Consider the following 18,188-nt stretch of genomic DNA (forward strand, 5'->3'; position numbering starts at 1 on the left):
ACAATGGGGCTCTCCTTCCCCACATCCGCTCCGGAGGGTCAGGAGAACCCCCCAGAACATGAACCTACTGCACACAAAAAGGGCTTTCTTTAAAAAGCTTTCAAAATAAAGAGATTTTGTTTCACCTATGCCTAGGATGCATCTTCTCATTAAAGGCAGGCAAAGATCGAAGTACAAATGGGCATTCTTAACAATGAGTCTCAAAGGGTAGCATTTAATATTGTTTATACTACTGCACAGTCAGACATTTTATCAAACACAAAAGCCAAAACTACTCGGATGACTCCTTAGACCCATTTTTACACACCTCTACTTGCAAGTAAGCCTTAGTTATCTGAACAGAGCTTACTTGCAAAGTAGGATTATACATCAACCAACCAGTGTTCATAATTCAACTTTTTTAAAAAATGCATTAAAAAGAAAAATGTTAATTCAGCACCTGCTTAAAACGTTTTTCCTAACCTTTGCTGTTGCTTAGCTCCAGCATCTGTTTTAATTGTTTTCAGCTGCATTTATTTTACTGCATTGTATTGCATTTTAAATTGTTTACACCACCTCAAGACTTATTACAGGAAGCAGTATAAAAATCTCTTAATAAACAAATCCCCCTTCAGTTCTAAAAAAAGCTTTTAAGACTTAGCAAGTATTCTGGGACCAAATGTGCAACCCTGCTCTGCCCTTTTCAAGTGGCCAAAAGTCTCTAGAAAACAAAAGGTGCATTTTAGGCCAAACGGGTTTGGGATATTTGCCACCCCCTGCCTTTCTCTAAGGTGGCCCAGACTAGGTATTCCTCAGGAACAACGCACCTTCTCATCTCACCTTTGGGCACATCGTGAATTACCAGTCAGTAGTAGCCTTAAGGGCTGAAGGACACTTTACGCCAGCAAACACACAACCAAAGTTTACCTCCCAGCTTTAATGTGAAGGCAGGCCATTTGTGGAAGAGAATCCAGACAGAAAGAGAGTGCTTACTTACTCTTGCTCAATCCTCATGCCACCCTTCTTTTTCTACAGCTAGCAGGCATGAGCAAGCCACTCTTAGCCACTTCTTACATGCAAATCTCAGACACACCTTGGTTTGGAGACCCATGCTCCATTCATAGAATCTAGCTATGCTCATAGCATCCAGCCTTGTCCCAGTAACAACCTTGGGAATGAAACAGGAGCCCAGTATAATCCTGAGTAAGAGTCATATTAAATAAAAACCAATTTTGTACTGAAATACTAAAGCTAGTTTCATTTCTGGTTTGGAGATAATCACTTCTGCAATGAATGTACGACGTGCGAAAATAGGCATCAAGTTAGGCCTCTTCTAAAGAACCTGGCTTGATTTTCCGTGGTTAAAAGCAGCAGCAACCAGAAACATAACAACCATACCCTCAAAAACCAACAAAAATGGAGGAGGAGGAATTTGGGACAACTTTACAGAACAGCATGGGAGATTGGAGCTTTGACACAGTAATAACAGCACAGACAGATTAGATAGGAGTAGAAATATTTTATTACAAGTTTCCCAATACAGGCTCAGTGACTGCTGGCTGAGGCTTCTTTTACAAGTGGTAGGGAAGGCCTTGTGCTGCTTTACTAAAAAAGCACATCTTCCACTATGGGCCCTCGGTAATGTCTTAGTGAGGAAGAGACTACTTCCTTCACCACCACATGGGGGGAAAAAATAGAAAACCACAGCGAAGAACAGGTAATCCAAATTCCAACTTTTTCCTTTTACTTATATATTTTAAAAAACCTTGCATTTATAAAGACATCGATTTGCTACCAGCCATTATTCTCATCAGTTGACCAGAAGGTGTAAGCAACAAGCTCTTTTCTGCATCTACTCCCAGAGTGCCAATTGGTGGGAAGTTCTGTGATGCAGTAGAAGCTTCAGATTATTAGGCGCCAATTGGTGTAAAGGTCTTTGAAGGTGATCACAGTTCTAGGACTTGAGACACTGATTGGTGGAAAGATTTGAAGGGGTGAGGGTGGGGGGAAATCTCCAGATTCCAAAATGTTGATTGGCCAGAAAGTGCCAGGGTCCTCCAGGGGCAGCGCCAGGAGGAAGCGACTGTTACGTTCGGGCATTGCGCTCTGTCTCTGCCAGACACTCTCTAACCAGCGCCCGGGCATGAATAATTCCTGCGAAGGAAAGGCACAAGACTTAAGACACGCCGAGCAATCAGTTTCATCGTACCAACTCAACAGTCCCTTGTTTGCCAAAATTCACAACTTGCAGCATATCTCGCCCATGCCAGGCTTTTGTGTATGCCATCCCATGCATGCTGAAGTTTAATTCATGTAGAAAAAGTGTATCGTGCGGCCTTTTATACAAATGTGCTTGTATAAAAGAAGGAAAGGTACAAGCAGAAAGGCAGAGGAAGGTACGAAGGACAGCTAGACAACCCACTTGCAAAAGTAGGTCAACACCTTAGTGTAAGCAAGGGCACAGAAATGCTAATCCAGCAGGTTCTACCTGTTCCCAGTATAATGCAGCTACCTGCATTCAAAATTGCAGAGTTGACCAATTACATTGGGAGTTGTCTTTAAGGCAAGGGAGACACTTCCCCCTCAATTTCTGCCTGGGCAAGCAGAGAGCTTGAAACTAACTTTTCAAGGGTGAAGAAACTGAAATGAAGGGTTAATTGGATGATATTGCTAAACCAATCAATTACAAAATCTATAGCTATGAACAACAGCAAGTAAGATTTAAGAAATCACAAGAGGGCCTTCTTGGTGGCTGCTCCCAGGCTCTGAGAGGGACTGCCTCTGATTGACCTGCCAGCAGGCAACATTCTTTTTATATAGATAGATCTTTGGTCAATAAGCTGATGTGTAAATAAACTGTAATTGGTTTTAACTGGCTATTTTTATTGTTTTGCTTACCAGTTTTTAATGTTTTTATTGCCTTCTTACTGGAGCATTATGTTTTATGGGTGTTAGCTGCCTTGAAAAGCATTTGGAGGAAAGCCAGGCTACAAATTTAACAAGCAAGTAATTCTACCCCCCCCCCCCCGCCCAGAAAAAAGGACAAGTGTCATGTCTGATTTGTGAGTCATTATTTCTAGAGCATTTTGGAAGGTTAAGTTACATTTGGGACTTCATAAATTCGCTCAGTTCCAGGCTTACGTAGGCCTTGCAGGGCTAGAATGACTTAGTTCATGTGCTCCCACACCCCATGACCAGAAGGCACTCAGCTCTCAGGAAGCTTCCTACCTCGCTTCAGCCTCTCCATAGCACTCTTGCTGCCTGCGTAGGTAGGTCGAATCTCCTTGCCCATCTCCTCAATGACTGAAAGCAAGTCTGTGTATGTGCTCTGGGAGCCTTGGGCACCTGGTGGCTTCATAGCCTGTAAGATCAAGGACAGGGAAAAAGTGAAAGGCACGTTGGGCAGGATTCCCCCAACGAGCCCCGTCAGTGGATAGGCCTGAAGAAGGGCTTCCGCTTGCGCAACAGGCCTTTCCTCCCATCTCCTCTCCCCATGCCTCCCTAAATTGACTGGTGGGGTGGGGGGAACACCCAGAACGGCACACAGTAGGAGTAAAAGAGGGGCTGTTCTGTCTGACAGGCTGTGTTGCCTGCACAGATTGAATGATTGTCATTTCACCATGTTTTCCCAATTAGTTCCACCAGCCAGCAAGATCCCCCCTCAATTCCAAAGTAGAAACTCACCTGCACGTAGCCCATCGAAGGGGGCCCAAAATCGTTGAAGAGAGGTCGGAAGGGGGCAGAAGCTCCAGAGATGGCTCCAGATGGAGATGGGACACTCGTGGCTGAAAGCAATATGAGAAGAAATGGGGAATTCAGTCAACAGTGTCCTGGGTTCTCTCCTATACCAGACTTAACAAGGCTCATTACAGTGGTACCTTGGTTTTTGAACAGCTTAGTTCACAAACTACTTGGAACCTGAATGCTTCAAACCCGAACTTTTTTTGGAATCTGAATGTACTCCGTTCAGGGGGGGGGGGTGCACTTCCATTTTGAGTGCCACTGTTGCCTGCTCACTTGCAACCCGACCTGGGCTTCTCTTACTCAGCGCCGGCCGCGCTGGCCACTGGCAACACCCGGAAGCAGCTGCACCGCTGCCACGGCCAATGCTGAGCGAGGGAAGGCCGTGCCGCAGCAGCAACCACCACTTCCTCCGGTACTAGGTGTCGCCCATGGCCGCCGCTCCAGGCCCCAGAGCAACGCCAAACAGCTCGGCCCCAGAAGTGACTACTGCTGCATCCCCTCACAGGGCGCGGGACGGCGTGGGCAGGATGCTGGCGCCACCACTGCAGTAAGAGTTCTTCAGTGAGGAGAACGCATCCAAGTGGCGGGGGCTGCTTGTGCCAGCCATGAAAAAGGTGAGGAAGGGGTGCTGGGGGGGGGGAGGGATCCAGAAAGGCTGGCAGGGGGCAGGGAGAGAAGCTGACTGGCTCCTCAGAGAGAGAACTTTTGCCTCCCTTTCCTCCCCACCCTACTTAAACTCCTCCTTCACGCTCCCCACATGCTTGTCCCTCCAATGGCAATGGGTAGATCACTGCCAGTTTTTTATACTGGGTAGTAGACCGCAGCCTGGTCTATTGCTTTCATTTTATGGATCAATGGTCTTGTTAGATAGTAAAATTCATGTTAAATTGCTATTTTATGAGTTGTTTTTAATTGTCTGGAATGGATTAATCCATTTTGCATTACTTTCTATGGGAAAGCGCGCTTTGGTTTTGGAACAGACTTCTGAAACGGATTAAGTCTGAGAAGCAAGGTACCACTGTAAGTTCTTGTGAGGGATATAGAATCATAGAATCACAGAGTTATAAGGGACCCCGAGGATTATCCTGCCCAGGAACATGCAGCTGTCCCCTACAGGGATCGAACCTGCAATCTTGGCATTATCAGCCCCATGCTCTAAGATACTGTATCCTTCCCTGCCTTTCCAGTGTGGGCATGGCCACTGCCAGTCAAGGGGCTTTGATGGCAGTGCCTGACTTATATGCCTTTCAAATACTCCATGGACAGAAAGCTGCTGCTCCTGATCCTCAAATGACCATCCTAGCTTCTCCCTGAACACTTATGCAATATGGTTGGCACAAATCGCACAGCTGGAAAAAGAAGAAGAGTTATTTTTGTTGTAACTTGTCCTGGAAGTCTACAGTAGGGGAAAGGGGACTGGGTGTGGTTCCTACATCAGGGATTAATACACTGCCAGTCCTAGACACACATCACAGGCTCTTAAGCATTAAAAGGCAGGGTTTGCATCACCCACTTCAATTGCAAAACAGGACAAACTAATTCACAACCATCTTCCCATGAAGTTTAAAAAATGTACACATGCTTTCTTTTCCAGACAGCTATATATCACAAGTGATTACACAAGCATACACAAGAATTAAGGTAGCAACTTTGGGGGATTTATTTGCAAGACTGGCCAACTGGAAATTATATAACATGATGATGGTGACTATAAAAATATTCCTGGCTAGTATTTTCCTACAAAGGTTGACAGGACATCAAGTTTTCATGTACTCAATCAATAAACACTTCATTCATTCATTCTCCTTCCACTAACAAGAGCAGGCATAGGCAAACTCGGCCCTCCAGATGTTTTGGGACTACAACTCCCATCATCCCTGACCACTAGTCCTGTTAGCTAGGGATGATGGGAGTTGTCGTCCCAAAACATCTGGAGGGCTGAGTTCGCCTATGTCTGAACAAGAGAGATTGTATAGGCCTGTGATGGGGAATTGGGATTACCTGAAATATATGGTGGGGTTTTTGTTTGTTTTTAAAATGCTGTACTGCTACCTCAGAATAAAGTGTATGGCCTTTCCCTTCACACAGAAAGAGGGGAAATCATATTAGTAACAATGAATGCAATGAAAGTTGGAAAAAAAATGTAGCCAGTCAATTCATTGGCACACATATGGTATTAGAGAACTACGTATACCATATCTGGGGTGTTAGATCTGAATGCAGTTCAAGAATGTCTAGTTTACTCCTATCCATTTTTGCCAGTCTGGAAATGTAACAGTTGCTCATGCACACCTGTGTTTTAATAACCAAGCTACCTTTGTTAGGCCTGAACTAAAAGCAATCCCCTGCCCTCCCAACAACTTGTCTCTCACTTTAGATTCTAATATAGAATTACATCTAGGTGTCATCTTGCTTTATTTATTTTCCCTTGAAAATGTCAACAAGACTTTTTAAAGACAGAACAGCATGAACAATTAAAATGTACTGATCAAATGAACGCTCAGCACTTCCCCCAGGCTTTTTCAGTGCTGACCACAGAAGCTTGTGGTTTTGTCTTAGCTTCCTGCAGCCCAACGTATAAAGGCAACAGTTGTTCTCTTAAGGGAGCAAAAAGAGAAGCCACCTCCACAGGTTGGTAAGAATATGTCACTATCCTCCATTAGTTTGAATTCCACCACCGTTCCTTGCTGCCCCCCTCATTGTGCATTTCTCACCCTACCCATGCGAGCATCAGCCAATAGCAGCAATCTACCACTTGTACAATTGATGTTATAAATCAGCAAATAAATACTGTCAATAAATAAATATATTATGCATTCATGAAGGGCGTGTGCACATGCTATTAATCAGACTAAAAACCACTGAAACTATTAAACTCTGATAGAGTTTCTAAAAATAGAAAGTCTGCAAACATGGAGCCCTTAATTGAGAAAATTCCCGTTTTCAGATTCTTTACAAGCAGAGTGGGAGCTGTTGTGCCAGTAATAAGAGTTTAAGTATGTAGTTTGTGAAGCATCTGGAGTCAATTTGTAGGGGTAAAGGAGATTGAAAGCAAGTTAATTATTTTGATTTGAGAGTTCCAGAAAGAGAAGAACAGCAGCTACTTTATTAAGAGGATTACTTCATTGAATCAGAGACTGAGCCATTATAGAGATTATTAGCTAACCCTATTTGTTACTGTAAAGTGTCGCCTACATTTTCTGCCCCATTTAGTTGTGTGCTTTTGTTTGTGCAACAGATGCACTTACAGCTGTCACAAGCAAAGCCACCAAAACCACACACAACATTGCAGGTGCTTCCTGTAGAACTCTGTTAAGGTAAGTGCTCCTTCACAATAGTTTTCAAAAGCTAATACAAAAATAATATATAGCCAGTTTTCTTTAAACTGTTAATAAAGGTGGTATTCCATTAACTCTTCAATGATGTACAGCCAATGGCTTCACACCAAGAGCAGGTGCTGGCCTTTCTTACCTTACTCTCAAGGTTTTAGCCAAAAGAAGAAGCAACCACAAATGTAACGTGTGTGTGTGTGTGCGCGCGCACAAAAGTGCTTTAAATTGCTGCACATGCAGCAGGTCAAGGGAGCTAGATCCCAGGCTTCTGATAAATGGAATCACACCCACCCACCCTAGTCTCTTAACCTACAGATTTCAGATAGAAGTGTGCCAAAAAGAGGGAATGTGTACTGGAGAAAGGTGCTGGCATAGCAAGTAGCTTCAGAGATCTCCTGGAAGCAAGCCAAGATACATAAAAGAAGAGGGTTAAAAGCCAATGTTCCTGGGAATATTCCCATTACCCAATTGTGGCGATAGGCAGGCTCTGAGTGAAATTCAGCCAGTATCTTTCAAATCACAAAATGATGTAAAAAAAAATTGAAATGGAATCTAAGCCCCAATACTAGGATCCAAACACTTTGAGGAATTACTATCCCTATCCATATTTTTTTCCTAGTGGTACCTGTGCATTGCCACATGCTAAAAGGCTGGGGTAGGCAGAAGATAGACCAGGATCCACAGGTTTAACAGCAGCAAGAAAAAAGTGATTTTAAATTCTTCTGAATGAGGCTGCAGAGATTAAGAAAGCTAAGGGGGAGGGAAAACAAGGGGTGGGTTTTGTAGGACAATTCTGATACTGAAAACAAATCCTCCGCTCTGAAGCATCCTGCTCCTTAATTCTAACAGTACTGTTTGCACCTTCCTTTGTTTGTGGGTCTTGGGAGTTTGGTATAGACTGAAGGAGATCCGGGAAACGTGGCGTTTCCCCACACTTGATAGAGGATGCTCCACCCAAGAAGGAAACCGAAGTTACAGAGAGACAGAGGAACCTGCCGCGCCACTACTCTCTACAGTTTCACCCCTCCTTGCTTATCCAAGGAGAAGTCATTCACCCGACACTCAGGCGACAACAGCCATGAACACAGCGGGGCATATTTCTGGGTAGAGAAGGGGGTTTGCTGATTCACTCTAAACACGCCTTTCCGCCTCACACACGCCTTTCCTAAGAATTCAACTTTCATTTTGTTTTCCCCGGCAGGATTCCCCGAACAGCTGCTGCTCTTCCTACATAGGAAGAACGCAGTGACGAGTAAAGCACATTCGCACGGTCTGGAATGAGTTAGGGTGTCCCTTTTTTAAATATATAAATCAAGTACACAGTAAATCCTAATTCCGGGATGCACATCTCTCCTTTGGCGGCGAGGAGACCGGAGTCCTGTATTGCAAAGCAGCTGTAAAAGGCCGGGAAAACCCTGCCGGGGTTGGGGGGGGGGGCGGGAGAGGAAGAGACACAGAGACAAGACGAGGAGGAGGAGGAGACTGGGAAGCGCCGGCCACGGCCCAGGCGACTCCGCCGTGCCGCCTCCGCGCCCTCGCTCTGCCCGGGGGTCAGGCGGGGCCGGCAGCCGGGGCCGGCGGGGAGAGAGGGGGGGGGTGTCTCTTACCGACCGGCGGGGCTCCGGGGGCGGGGCTGGCGCTGCTGCTGCTGCTGCTGGTGCCGGCGGCTCCGGAGCTGGTGGGGGCAGGCGCGATGGGCTTGTAGGACATCCCCGACTCCGCGCTCTCTGGTGCTGGCTGGCCCGCGATTGGCGCGCTGCTCCGGCTCCGGCCGCGGCTGCCGCTCCTCGGATTGGCGGGGAGGCTCCCGCAAGCACTCCCCCCGGCTGGCAGGGTTCTGTCCTCCGCCTCAGCCGATTGGTGGCAGACCCCCTCGCTCCCACCTCCCAATTGGCCGCGTCCGTCTCCCACTCCTCCTCCTCCCTCCCTCGTCTCCTGCCTTGTCCCGGCTTGGTCTCCGGCGAAGAGAGGGCTCCTTCCTGGCGACCCGAGGAGGCGCGCGCACGCGCGTTTCACAGCCGGAGGCGCCCGCTCTCCCCCCTCCCCGCCCCCTCGGAGCGTGCCTTCGCCGCGGTCCTCGCGCCCACTGTTCCGGGAGGACTGACCCTGAGCACGCGCGCCTCCAACCCCCCTTCCTCTCCTCTCGAGCCAACAAGCAGAGCCCAGCGGAGCGGCCGCTGCCGATGACGCCCTCGGCCCGCGCCTACGTGTCCCGCTCCCTCCCCCTGTGACCTCACCGCGCAGCATAACACCCTTCTCATCTGTCGCCATAGCGACGAGAGGGCCTGGCTGCGGCCTAGTCGGAGACCCTCTTTGCTCCTAGTCCCCCGCGGTGCTAGGCTAGCTGTGCGGCCGCTAAGCGGATGGTGGGATCGGGGCCGTCTCCGCTGTCTCTCCACCCCCTGCAGTGCCCTAGTTGCGTGTGTGTAGGGGAGAGGGTGAAATTAAAAGACACCCGTGCCGTATACAATAGCGAGAAAGCAAACATAGCCTGCTTTAAAACACCTTAAGAGTTAAGGGAAGCCTGTGGAAACAGAACAGCTTTCAGCTGTCGCTTGAAGTTCATTACCTTTGGTGCTTCCCAGAGAGTAAGCATCACACAGGATCAGTGCCTCTGAGAGAAAGGCGGCTACTGAGCAATCATTAAAAGGGGCCTTCTCTGAAAATCTTAAGGTTCAGATGGGTGTAATTAGGAAGGCAGATCAGTTGGTGCTCAGGCAGGCCCTGAGTAGTTGGGGGGCATGTATGTCAATAACGATTGGCAGCCAGTTTAGTTCTTCAAGCACTGCTGAAATACATAGTTGAGTGCTAGCATGCAAGCTGCCAAATTTTGCTGGTTTGGTTTATGCCAGTGGGTTCCAACCAAAGTTGCGTCCTCGTATCTGTGAGATGGGAGTTTGTAGTAGAAGGGAATCACTGAAAGGGGCAATCCAGTGTCTTGGTTAAGATAATGGCACTAGTAGGGCCTGTAAGAACCCCCATCTGCATGACTAAAGAGTGGCCATGGGGATAAGTGGGCAATGATGTTATTTTGGGAGGGGATTAGATTCCTACGAATATTTATTTGGATAAAAGAAATATAAAAACTACAGCATACACATTGGCCCACTTAGTTGGATTTTCCTCTGACCTTTGGCATTTGATTATGATGCATTAGTGACATGACAGTGGTACCTAGTGGGCCTGTTTTTTAGTAGGTTCATTCCATCGAAGAAGGGAGTAGACAGTTGTTCTCCATGTCCTGGACCCTTCCTGTGGAGTCCTTCTGCAAGCCACTGTGAAATCTCTAAACTGACCCCTAAGCTACCTTCCCTCCTCATTGTGTTTGAAGTTACAAACTAGAGTGGAAGGGATATAATCCAGAAGCTGATTTATCTCTACTTTTTCCCAGTTCAAGACCTGCAGTCTTAGAGGATACTCAGCTGTGGTATCTGGCTGGATGTAAACAAGCCAACCAAAACTGATATTAGAAAAAAATGTGGTGATTATGATCCACAACACTTATGACTCTGGATGGGTGGGAGGGGAATATGGCTGTACTCAACACAAGTTGCCATGTGCTGGTAATTTGAGCTCTCATGTATGTCTATTCATGAGTGGTTTTAATTAAGCAATATATCATCTCCAAATTAGTTATTCTTTGGATGGCGGGTGGGGCAGATTCAAAGGTTCAGATTCCACGTTCTTTTGAAATCGGTTCAAATAATTACAGTACACAGTATCAGTCTTTCAGATTACTGGCAAAAGCAACCTGACCCTGTCAGATGCACAAAATCAAGGGATGTTGCACTAGCACCACCTGTGGGACAAATGCAGCATTGCATATAATGTAGGCTGACAAAATGCAAATAAAAGCAATCTATTTTAAACATTACACAACCGCCTCAGGTTACAAACGCTTCAGGTTACAAACTCCGCTAACCTGGAAGTTGAGAACTTTGCCCCAGGATGAAAACAGAAATTGTGTGCCGGTGGTGCAGCAGCAGCAAGAGGCCCCATTAGCAAAAGCACACCTCTAGTTAAGTACAGTTTCAGGTTAAGAACGGACCTCTGGAACGAATTAAGTTTGTAACTAGAGGTACCACTGTATTTATATTAGAGATCAGAGGGCAAACAAGGCTAACAGGTAATTCAGTCCATACATTCAAATGGTTTGCTGGCACCTGTCATGCCTGTTGGGCTGGTCCATCTAGACCGATGTTATATGTATTATAGGTGCATTTTGCAAAATGTTCTGAGCACAATTAAAGTGCATTAGTAGTGGTGGATTTATTCTGTGTTGCTTCCCCAATGGAACCACATTTTTGCTTTATGGGGACAGTATAGCACAACAAAAACTGGATTATTTGTGAAATAAAAAGTTAAAGGATTTCAGCAGGAAGTTACAGGCTTATGTGGTAGTTGGAAATGAACAACAAAGTGGGATACATATGACTACCCCAAAAGCATCATGAATGCATAATAAAAAGGATGTCTGGGTGGGGGCATTTTGTTGAAAGCATGTTGCAGAATATACTGATGTGTGAATCTGCTTGTTTCCTGCCACCACTGCCTAGTCTCTGAGTGAGTGAGGCTATTTTGGGGAAGGGATTCAGTCACATACTGGAAATGTAGCTTTGCGTGATTTAAGTGAATTAAAGTGCTCTGTCATGCTAGTGCAACAAATCAGCTTTAAAAACAAAACAGACTTTTTGGGGTTAGGAAAGTGATTGGGGAAAGGCACTAAAAGAGGAGGGGGGGCAGAATGACTGATTAAAGGGAACATATAAAGACACTGCAAACAAATGAGAATGAACCCTCCTTCATGGTGCAAACAAATAAGAACAAATGCTCAGGAAAGCCCAGACATAATCTAACTTTGTGCAAGCAAATCAGGATGCTCAATAAACGGGCTATATGGAGAAGCCTCTAATGAGTGTGAGTGTGCACATGTACGGTGTGAGTAGATGTGTGTGTGTGTGTGTGTGTGTGTGTGTGTATTGGTACATGTAAACAGAAGATGTGCACACTGGCATGTGGCCTCAAAATGTTGGCCAATCCTCAATGCAGCTCTCAGGCCAGAAAGGTTACTCACCCTTGCCTTATTCATGCTAGGTTGACCCACCACTCTCATCTCTATCTTGTCTGGATTAAACTTCAACTCATTAATCCTCATCTAGCCCACAACTGCACTCCAGGAGTCATTCAAGGACTGAACCGCAGCCCCTGGATCTGATGCAAACATAAACAAATATAACTGGATGTTACTACACGATCCTCCAAACTGCTAATCTTTTTCAGCAGTTGCATATAGGTGTAAAAAGCATAGAGGAAATGATGGAGTCATGTGATACACAACAAGCCCAAGTGATACGGCAGTGCTTCTTCCATTTGTCTCAAGGAAACAAGGAGGATATAATGGTTTCCTCTGTCCTTTGACACTTGTACAACCACATTTCATACAACACAATATTGCAACAGATACACTGGTCTGAGGGCAGTTGCATTTTCCAGAAACAAAATAATGCAGTTTAAGTGCAATGAGTTGGATTCAATTAACTTATGCTCAGAGTAAGCCCACAGAAATTAATGAACCTATATTAGTCATGTATATTAATTTCAAGTAGATCTCTAATATTGAACACCATTCAGGTGTTAGGATCGTTCTACTCTCGTGTAAGACCCTGGTAGAGACACATACCCGACTGGCATGTTCTCTCCAGTGCCGGATTTCTGTATAGGCTAAGGCTGAAGCCTAGGGCCTTGCCAGCCCTCCCACTCCCCAGCTGGCAGTCTACCCCTCCCAAAATTGCAAACCCAAGACTTCATGCAAGGGCAGGGCAACTCAGGCCCAGCAACTATAAGACTCAGGGCTAGCCAGTGGGGCCCAATATGAAGCAGCGGGGCGCAACTTGATCTTTTTTTTTTTGTAGGGCTCCAGTTCACAGCTGAAGTCTGCAAATCTCATAGATATAAATAAAATCCATCTAGATTGCCTTGGTGCAGGGGCCCCCTTAGGAGCGGCCCACAGGGCCCAATTTGGCCCAGTTGCTCCAATTGCCTTAAAGTCAGCCCTGATGAGACTGTGCAGGGGTTGACTGGCAAGCCCTGCACCTTCTAGGTCCCTGGTGTCACCATTCAGAGTACAGACTCAAGGACTTGTTATGGAAATAAAGGGAGGCACTTATTGGAAATCAGTTTTGTCACCTCTTCTCCCCCAAACCCCAAGACAGTGAGCCCAGCCACCTTTTATTTACAGTGGCATAAGCACTACACTACAGCATGGCCATAAACTTGTATGTTCAACTCCTGAAATATACACCCAATATGTAGCAATGGAGATTTATGTTACTGCTTTATGAATAAACACTGTGTTTTATGAATGGACTCTCTATTTTGTGAATTACCTAAGAGCCACCAATAGGGAGCTCTAGATTCTGACGGCTAACCAATTGGGTACTACCAAACAGCAACCCCTATTGCTGAAAGCAGGTAACCAGCAGGGAATGCTTCAGCTCAGCCTTTGCACCGTTGACTGAACACCCCTGCTGTGCAGATAATGGAGAAAGCACATAAATTGTATCCCTTCTGGCATCCTGACCAACTCTATTATGCTGGTGTAAACCCTGGTGCACTAGAAGCACAGAATAGCAGCAAATAAAATCCACTCATACGTTAGCAACTGATAAGACTTGTCAACCAGTTCTTCCAAAGTCTTCCTAAATTATAAAGCTCCAAAATACAGGCCAAAAGAGAGCAGGTCTGGGAAGAGTGAGGCATACAATGGGCACCACCAGTGAAAAGGCCCCGCTCTGTGTAACTCCTGCCCTGTCATTTGATAGAGTGCCCACTTGCCCTCCTTCTTGACATGGAATGCTCTCTATTGGAGTCTCCAGGTCCAGTACAAAGACCATAAGAAGGGAGAGCAGGGACCTTGAAGTTCCAACAGCTGTTAAGCAAGCAAGCAAGCAAGCAAGCACACAGGTCACATTTGTCACAGTCAGGATGCCTATGTCCTGGCCAGGCCTGTACCCAATCTTGTTTTTGTATAATCTTGTTTGTCGTCAGTAACCAAAATTATATTATCAACATATACAAGCAGAAAAGTTGTTTTCCTTCATTTGCAAGGAATAATACAAAACAAAGTGGCACTAATAAAGAAAAGTTCCAGGGTGGCAACATGAAGCAAACTGAAAATGCTTTTACAGTTCACCAAAACTATCCAGCAATATCAAGTTATAGGAAAACTGATGCTATTGACAGTAATCCTTCTAGTTGGTTAATTGGTTGGGCAACTTCCATGCACATGACGTGTGGTGCTAATTATTTCCCCCAAGAGTTAAATGATAAGTAATCGGAGGCAGCTACAGGAGAGCTATGAGATTCAGGTGAGGGTCAGATGCCTTGTCAATCCCAGCAGGTATATAAGAGAACGACCCGGCCTGCCCTTCTTCTAAAGAGGAGAAGTCTAGCATGGAAGGCTTGTGTATAGTACTCAGATCTGAAAGGGCCACAAAGGCTAAACCACCCAAAAGGTATTCTGAAGAGTTTGCTAAAACAGTCATAGCAGATACAGCTGTTGTTAGTAACTCAGAGAATGTTTGGGAACCTTCAAGCTTCCAAGAGGTCCTAAGCTTAACCTCAGAGGATGCTGAGCCATGGTTAAATGCCATGAAGGCTGAAATTGATTCCTTAGAGAGGAACAAGACATGGGAACTAGTTCCAGGCCTGCCCAGGACAAAAGGTTTACAAAGTTCAGTTATTGCAAAAGTTTTTAAGTGTTAATTTTATGCATTTTTTAAAATCACCATGGTATTTAACAGTAATATCTTATGTTCTTTAGAGGAGAAATTGTGGATTGTAGAATTTTAAATATCCGTCATCATCCTTGGCTTCACTCAATTTTGTTTATAACACACTTCCATTTTCACAAGTGGAGTAGCCTAGGGCCTCTCTTCATCTAAATCTGGCCCTGGTTCTCTCCCTCCTGGTTGGTCGGGAGCTTCAAAAGCTTTCTTCAGCCCGAACATCACAGCAACTGAGACCAAGAAGCATCAGCACACTTACTATCCTGCAGAGTATTTGCAGTTCACGTAACAGACTGAATAGCTCAGCATTTTGGCTAATCTAGTTTTATTTACATATAATACACTCGGAGCATTCTGACTTGGCTCCTTCCTCTGTCTCATCAGACAGCAAAGAGAGAAAGAACAAAGGACAATAGTCCCACTTCATGGAACACAGTAACATAAACATCCTGTCTCCGTCACTTCCCACACTGTGGAATGAAAACATACACCGTCATGTGATAGACAACAATCTCATGACTGCAAACACGGAGCAAGAATCCTAACACCAGGATCTTCATAGCAAAGGACTACATGGAAGGATGTCTGGAGTCCCAGTGGTCCCACAGAGGAATTAGCTTGGAATTGTCAATCCAGTTTGGGATTTTCTCCCATCTCCACCCATATCTGCCCAATATACCAGCAGATTCAAGACTCAGGAACTTTCTTCAGTTTTAAAGGAGCCCAAGTGCTAGCATAGGAATAGCCTAAAATTCATTTCCCTTATCTCTGTATTTTCAAAGCTTTTAATGTACATAGCAGACTATCAACTTTAAAGAGGCCTGTAAAGGGGTACTAATCATTTGCTGAAAAGAAGAGCTTAACAATATAACCACCACACATTTCAGTTTATGGAAACAATTAATAGCCATTATTTCCCTCAGACCTTGATTTTCTTTTATGTGCTAAAGTGCTCCTCTATGTGTAACAAAGGAGAGCGATGATGTAAAATTGTGGTGCTGTTTGAGGTCATGAAGAGATTTTATTATGAAACCTTCAGTCCTATGCACTCTGCTCCTGACTAGTTAGAATTAAACCTTTCAGTGGACCTTTCCACTTGGTTAAGCATAATGGAGAAGAAATGTTGGGATTAAACAAGGAATGCCAAAATGGGACAGTTGTGATGCAACAAGCAAGCAAAAAGGCCAATATTCCAGGAATGTATTTAAGCTGTATTTAGAAAGGATTAAGATGATTTATTTGTGTTCCGCAGTGATAATGAAAAACTATTCACTCTAGCGTAGAGGAAGGCAAAGGTTAAGCAGCCTCTACTAAATCTACACAGCTTTAAATTGGTGGGGCTTGATAGCTTGTACCAGAGCAGGATTTTTGTTTTTTATAGAGAAAACTATCGGAGGAGAGCTGTGAACAATGGATGTTAGCCCTGAGCCAATTGTGAGGTGCCGGCAACATTTGGAGAGGATTCAGTAAAAACTAACCATGTGTCAGGATGAGGTCAGGATGATGGACTATTTTGACCAAGGGGGTTATGCCTAACTGCACGTTTCTTGCCTGCAGCTTCACTGGTTATGTAATGCATTCCCCTGAAGAAAGGATGCATGCCCTGAAACACAGTTTGGATTCTCAACACCTTGTTGGCTCGGTAAATGTTCCATGCACCTTTTTGAAATCTTATTTGTTTACTAAGGTCTGCTGTCTCTGCTCATGTCGCCTGCCAACCCTCTTACACCCCCGTCTTGCCAACCCCCACTTTACAGCTCACCCAAACCCTTCAGCTCCCAGCAGCTCCTTCCACGCCCAGCCATCTCCCCACAACGCCTTCTAACCTCCAGCCATCCCCACCTACCTGTGACACTTACCCAGTTGCCAATTCCTCTCTTCGCACAGATCACCCAAAAATGCTCCCTCCCCACAACAATTGGGCCAGTCCCAAGATCCTGCTGCCACTGTTACTCACAGTGGAGAATAAGTCTTTCACCCCTTTGCTTGTTGCTGCAGACACAAGGACGGAGGAAGTGGGGTGGGGTGAAACACTTTTCTTTTTTACCCCCCCCCCCTCCCGGGGGCAGATCTACTATGAAACTATTGAAGCTTAAACTTCAGGGCCCCAGAGTTGACTAATCCACATTGCATCTAGTAGATGCAGTTTGAGTTGCATGACTCAAAGTGATTGTTTTTCGTTATGTATATTTCAACAATCCCAAAGTTTGAGAGTCAGTAGCACAGATGTTGTAAAGGTCATTGTAAACAACCTCACTGAAAAAGATAACACTGGTTAGCCAGACTTTGTTGCTAGTTGTGAACCCCCCCCCCCCCCCCGGTAACAGTTCTAGCTTCAGGGCCCCCAAACTGCAGGTGTGCCACTGCCTCCACAAATGGTAGCAGTAGCAGGATCTTGGGATAAGAAAATACTAGCAATACTAATATGTGACATACTTTCAAGAACAGTAAAGAAATGCCTTTGGGAAAAGAAGTCTCAATACTTTTTGAAAGCACAGTCTTTATAGACAAATGTTCCTTCTCAATATTGGTTCTAAACTGCTGGATTTCACTGCAACCATTTTTTTTTTTTAAATCAACAGTAACATAAAAGTAATTCAGCAGAATCAATTAAGCTGCAATCCTATACCTGCATGCTTGAAGGTACATCTCATTAATGACACCCAAAACTGAAGGAGCCAGGGATTACCGGGCTCTGCCCTAGAACATGGTCAATGAATTAAGAGTGGCTCTGAGCAAGTGCAACGCGCATTTCCTTCACCACAGTGTAGCCACTTTTCACACCAGACATATGGGACTTCAAGCAGATCTTCCAGATCAGGAGATGTGCCTCCCAGGTACATTTGAACACGATTTCCCATTTGTAGACTTTAACAATTGGGAGACAATATCTTTCTTTCTAGGCTGTTTAGTTAATTGGTCAAAAAGATACTAAATAAAAAGGTTTTAAAATTATTTAAAATGTGTCCCTAATGAATCAAACAGCGGATTTTAAAGAAGTATTTCACCAAGGGTAGGGAGTCTGTTGGACTATAGCTCTCATAATTGCTGACCACTAGGGCTGCATGGAATAGGAGTCCAACAACAGGTCACCACCACCACCCCACCCCCATTTTAAATACATATATAGGGTGGAATTCAACATAGCACTAAGTGGGGTGTACATGTGTGGAGCTAGGTCTGCTTGTGCAATGGGCCTTTCACCCCTCTTCTCGCCCTGCACACTCCCTAATCCTGTTCTGTGGGTTCCCCCAACACTCCAGAGCAGATTGGGGAGGAGAGGAGGGAAGCTCCCATTGCATGAGTGGTCCTCGTTCTGTGTGCACATCAACTTAGCTGAATCCAT

The 18,188-nt window shown here is 45.3% G+C and overlaps 1 protein-coding gene across 1 annotated transcript; it reads right to left on the reverse strand.

Annotated features, from left to right (window-relative positions):
- Positions 1-1,483: 1,483 nt before the first annotated feature.
- On the reverse strand, positions 1,484-9,264 carry CDK2AP2 (cyclin dependent kinase 2 associated protein 2). The gene is made up of 4 exons (XM_083426955.1): positions 8,663-9,264; positions 3,664-3,764; positions 3,208-3,340; positions 1,484-2,133 (listed from the first exon to the last, which is right to left on the reverse strand). Exons 1-4 carry the CDS (start codon positions 8,763-8,765, stop codon positions 2,066-2,068), a joined length of 405 nt encoding a protein of 134 aa, XP_083283081.1. The 5' UTR covers positions 8,766-9,264; the 3' UTR covers positions 1,484-2,065.
- Positions 9,265-18,188: the final 8,924 nt, after the last annotated feature.

This window comes from Podarcis tiliguerta (assembly GCF_965153285.1).
Source record: "Podarcis tiliguerta genome assembly, chromosome: 1".
NCBI lineage: Eukaryota > Metazoa > Chordata > Lepidosauria > Squamata > Lacertidae > Podarcis > Podarcis tiliguerta.

Excerpts from the sequence above, each read along its gene's own strand:
- CDK2AP2 (XM_083426955.1), bottom strand. The coding sequence starts at position 8,765 with ATGTCCTACAAGCCCATCGCGCCTGCCCCCACCAGCTCCGGAGCCGCC. Across the intron at positions 3,765-8,662 it reads CCCCGGAGCCCCGCCGGTCG|CCACGAGTGTCCCATCTCCA; the intron begins GTAAGAGACACC and ends TATTGCTTTCAG. Across the intron at positions 2,134-3,207 it reads TATGGAGAGGCTGAAGCGAG|GAATTATTCATGCCCGGGCG; the intron begins GTAGGAAGCTTC and ends TTTCCTTCGCAG.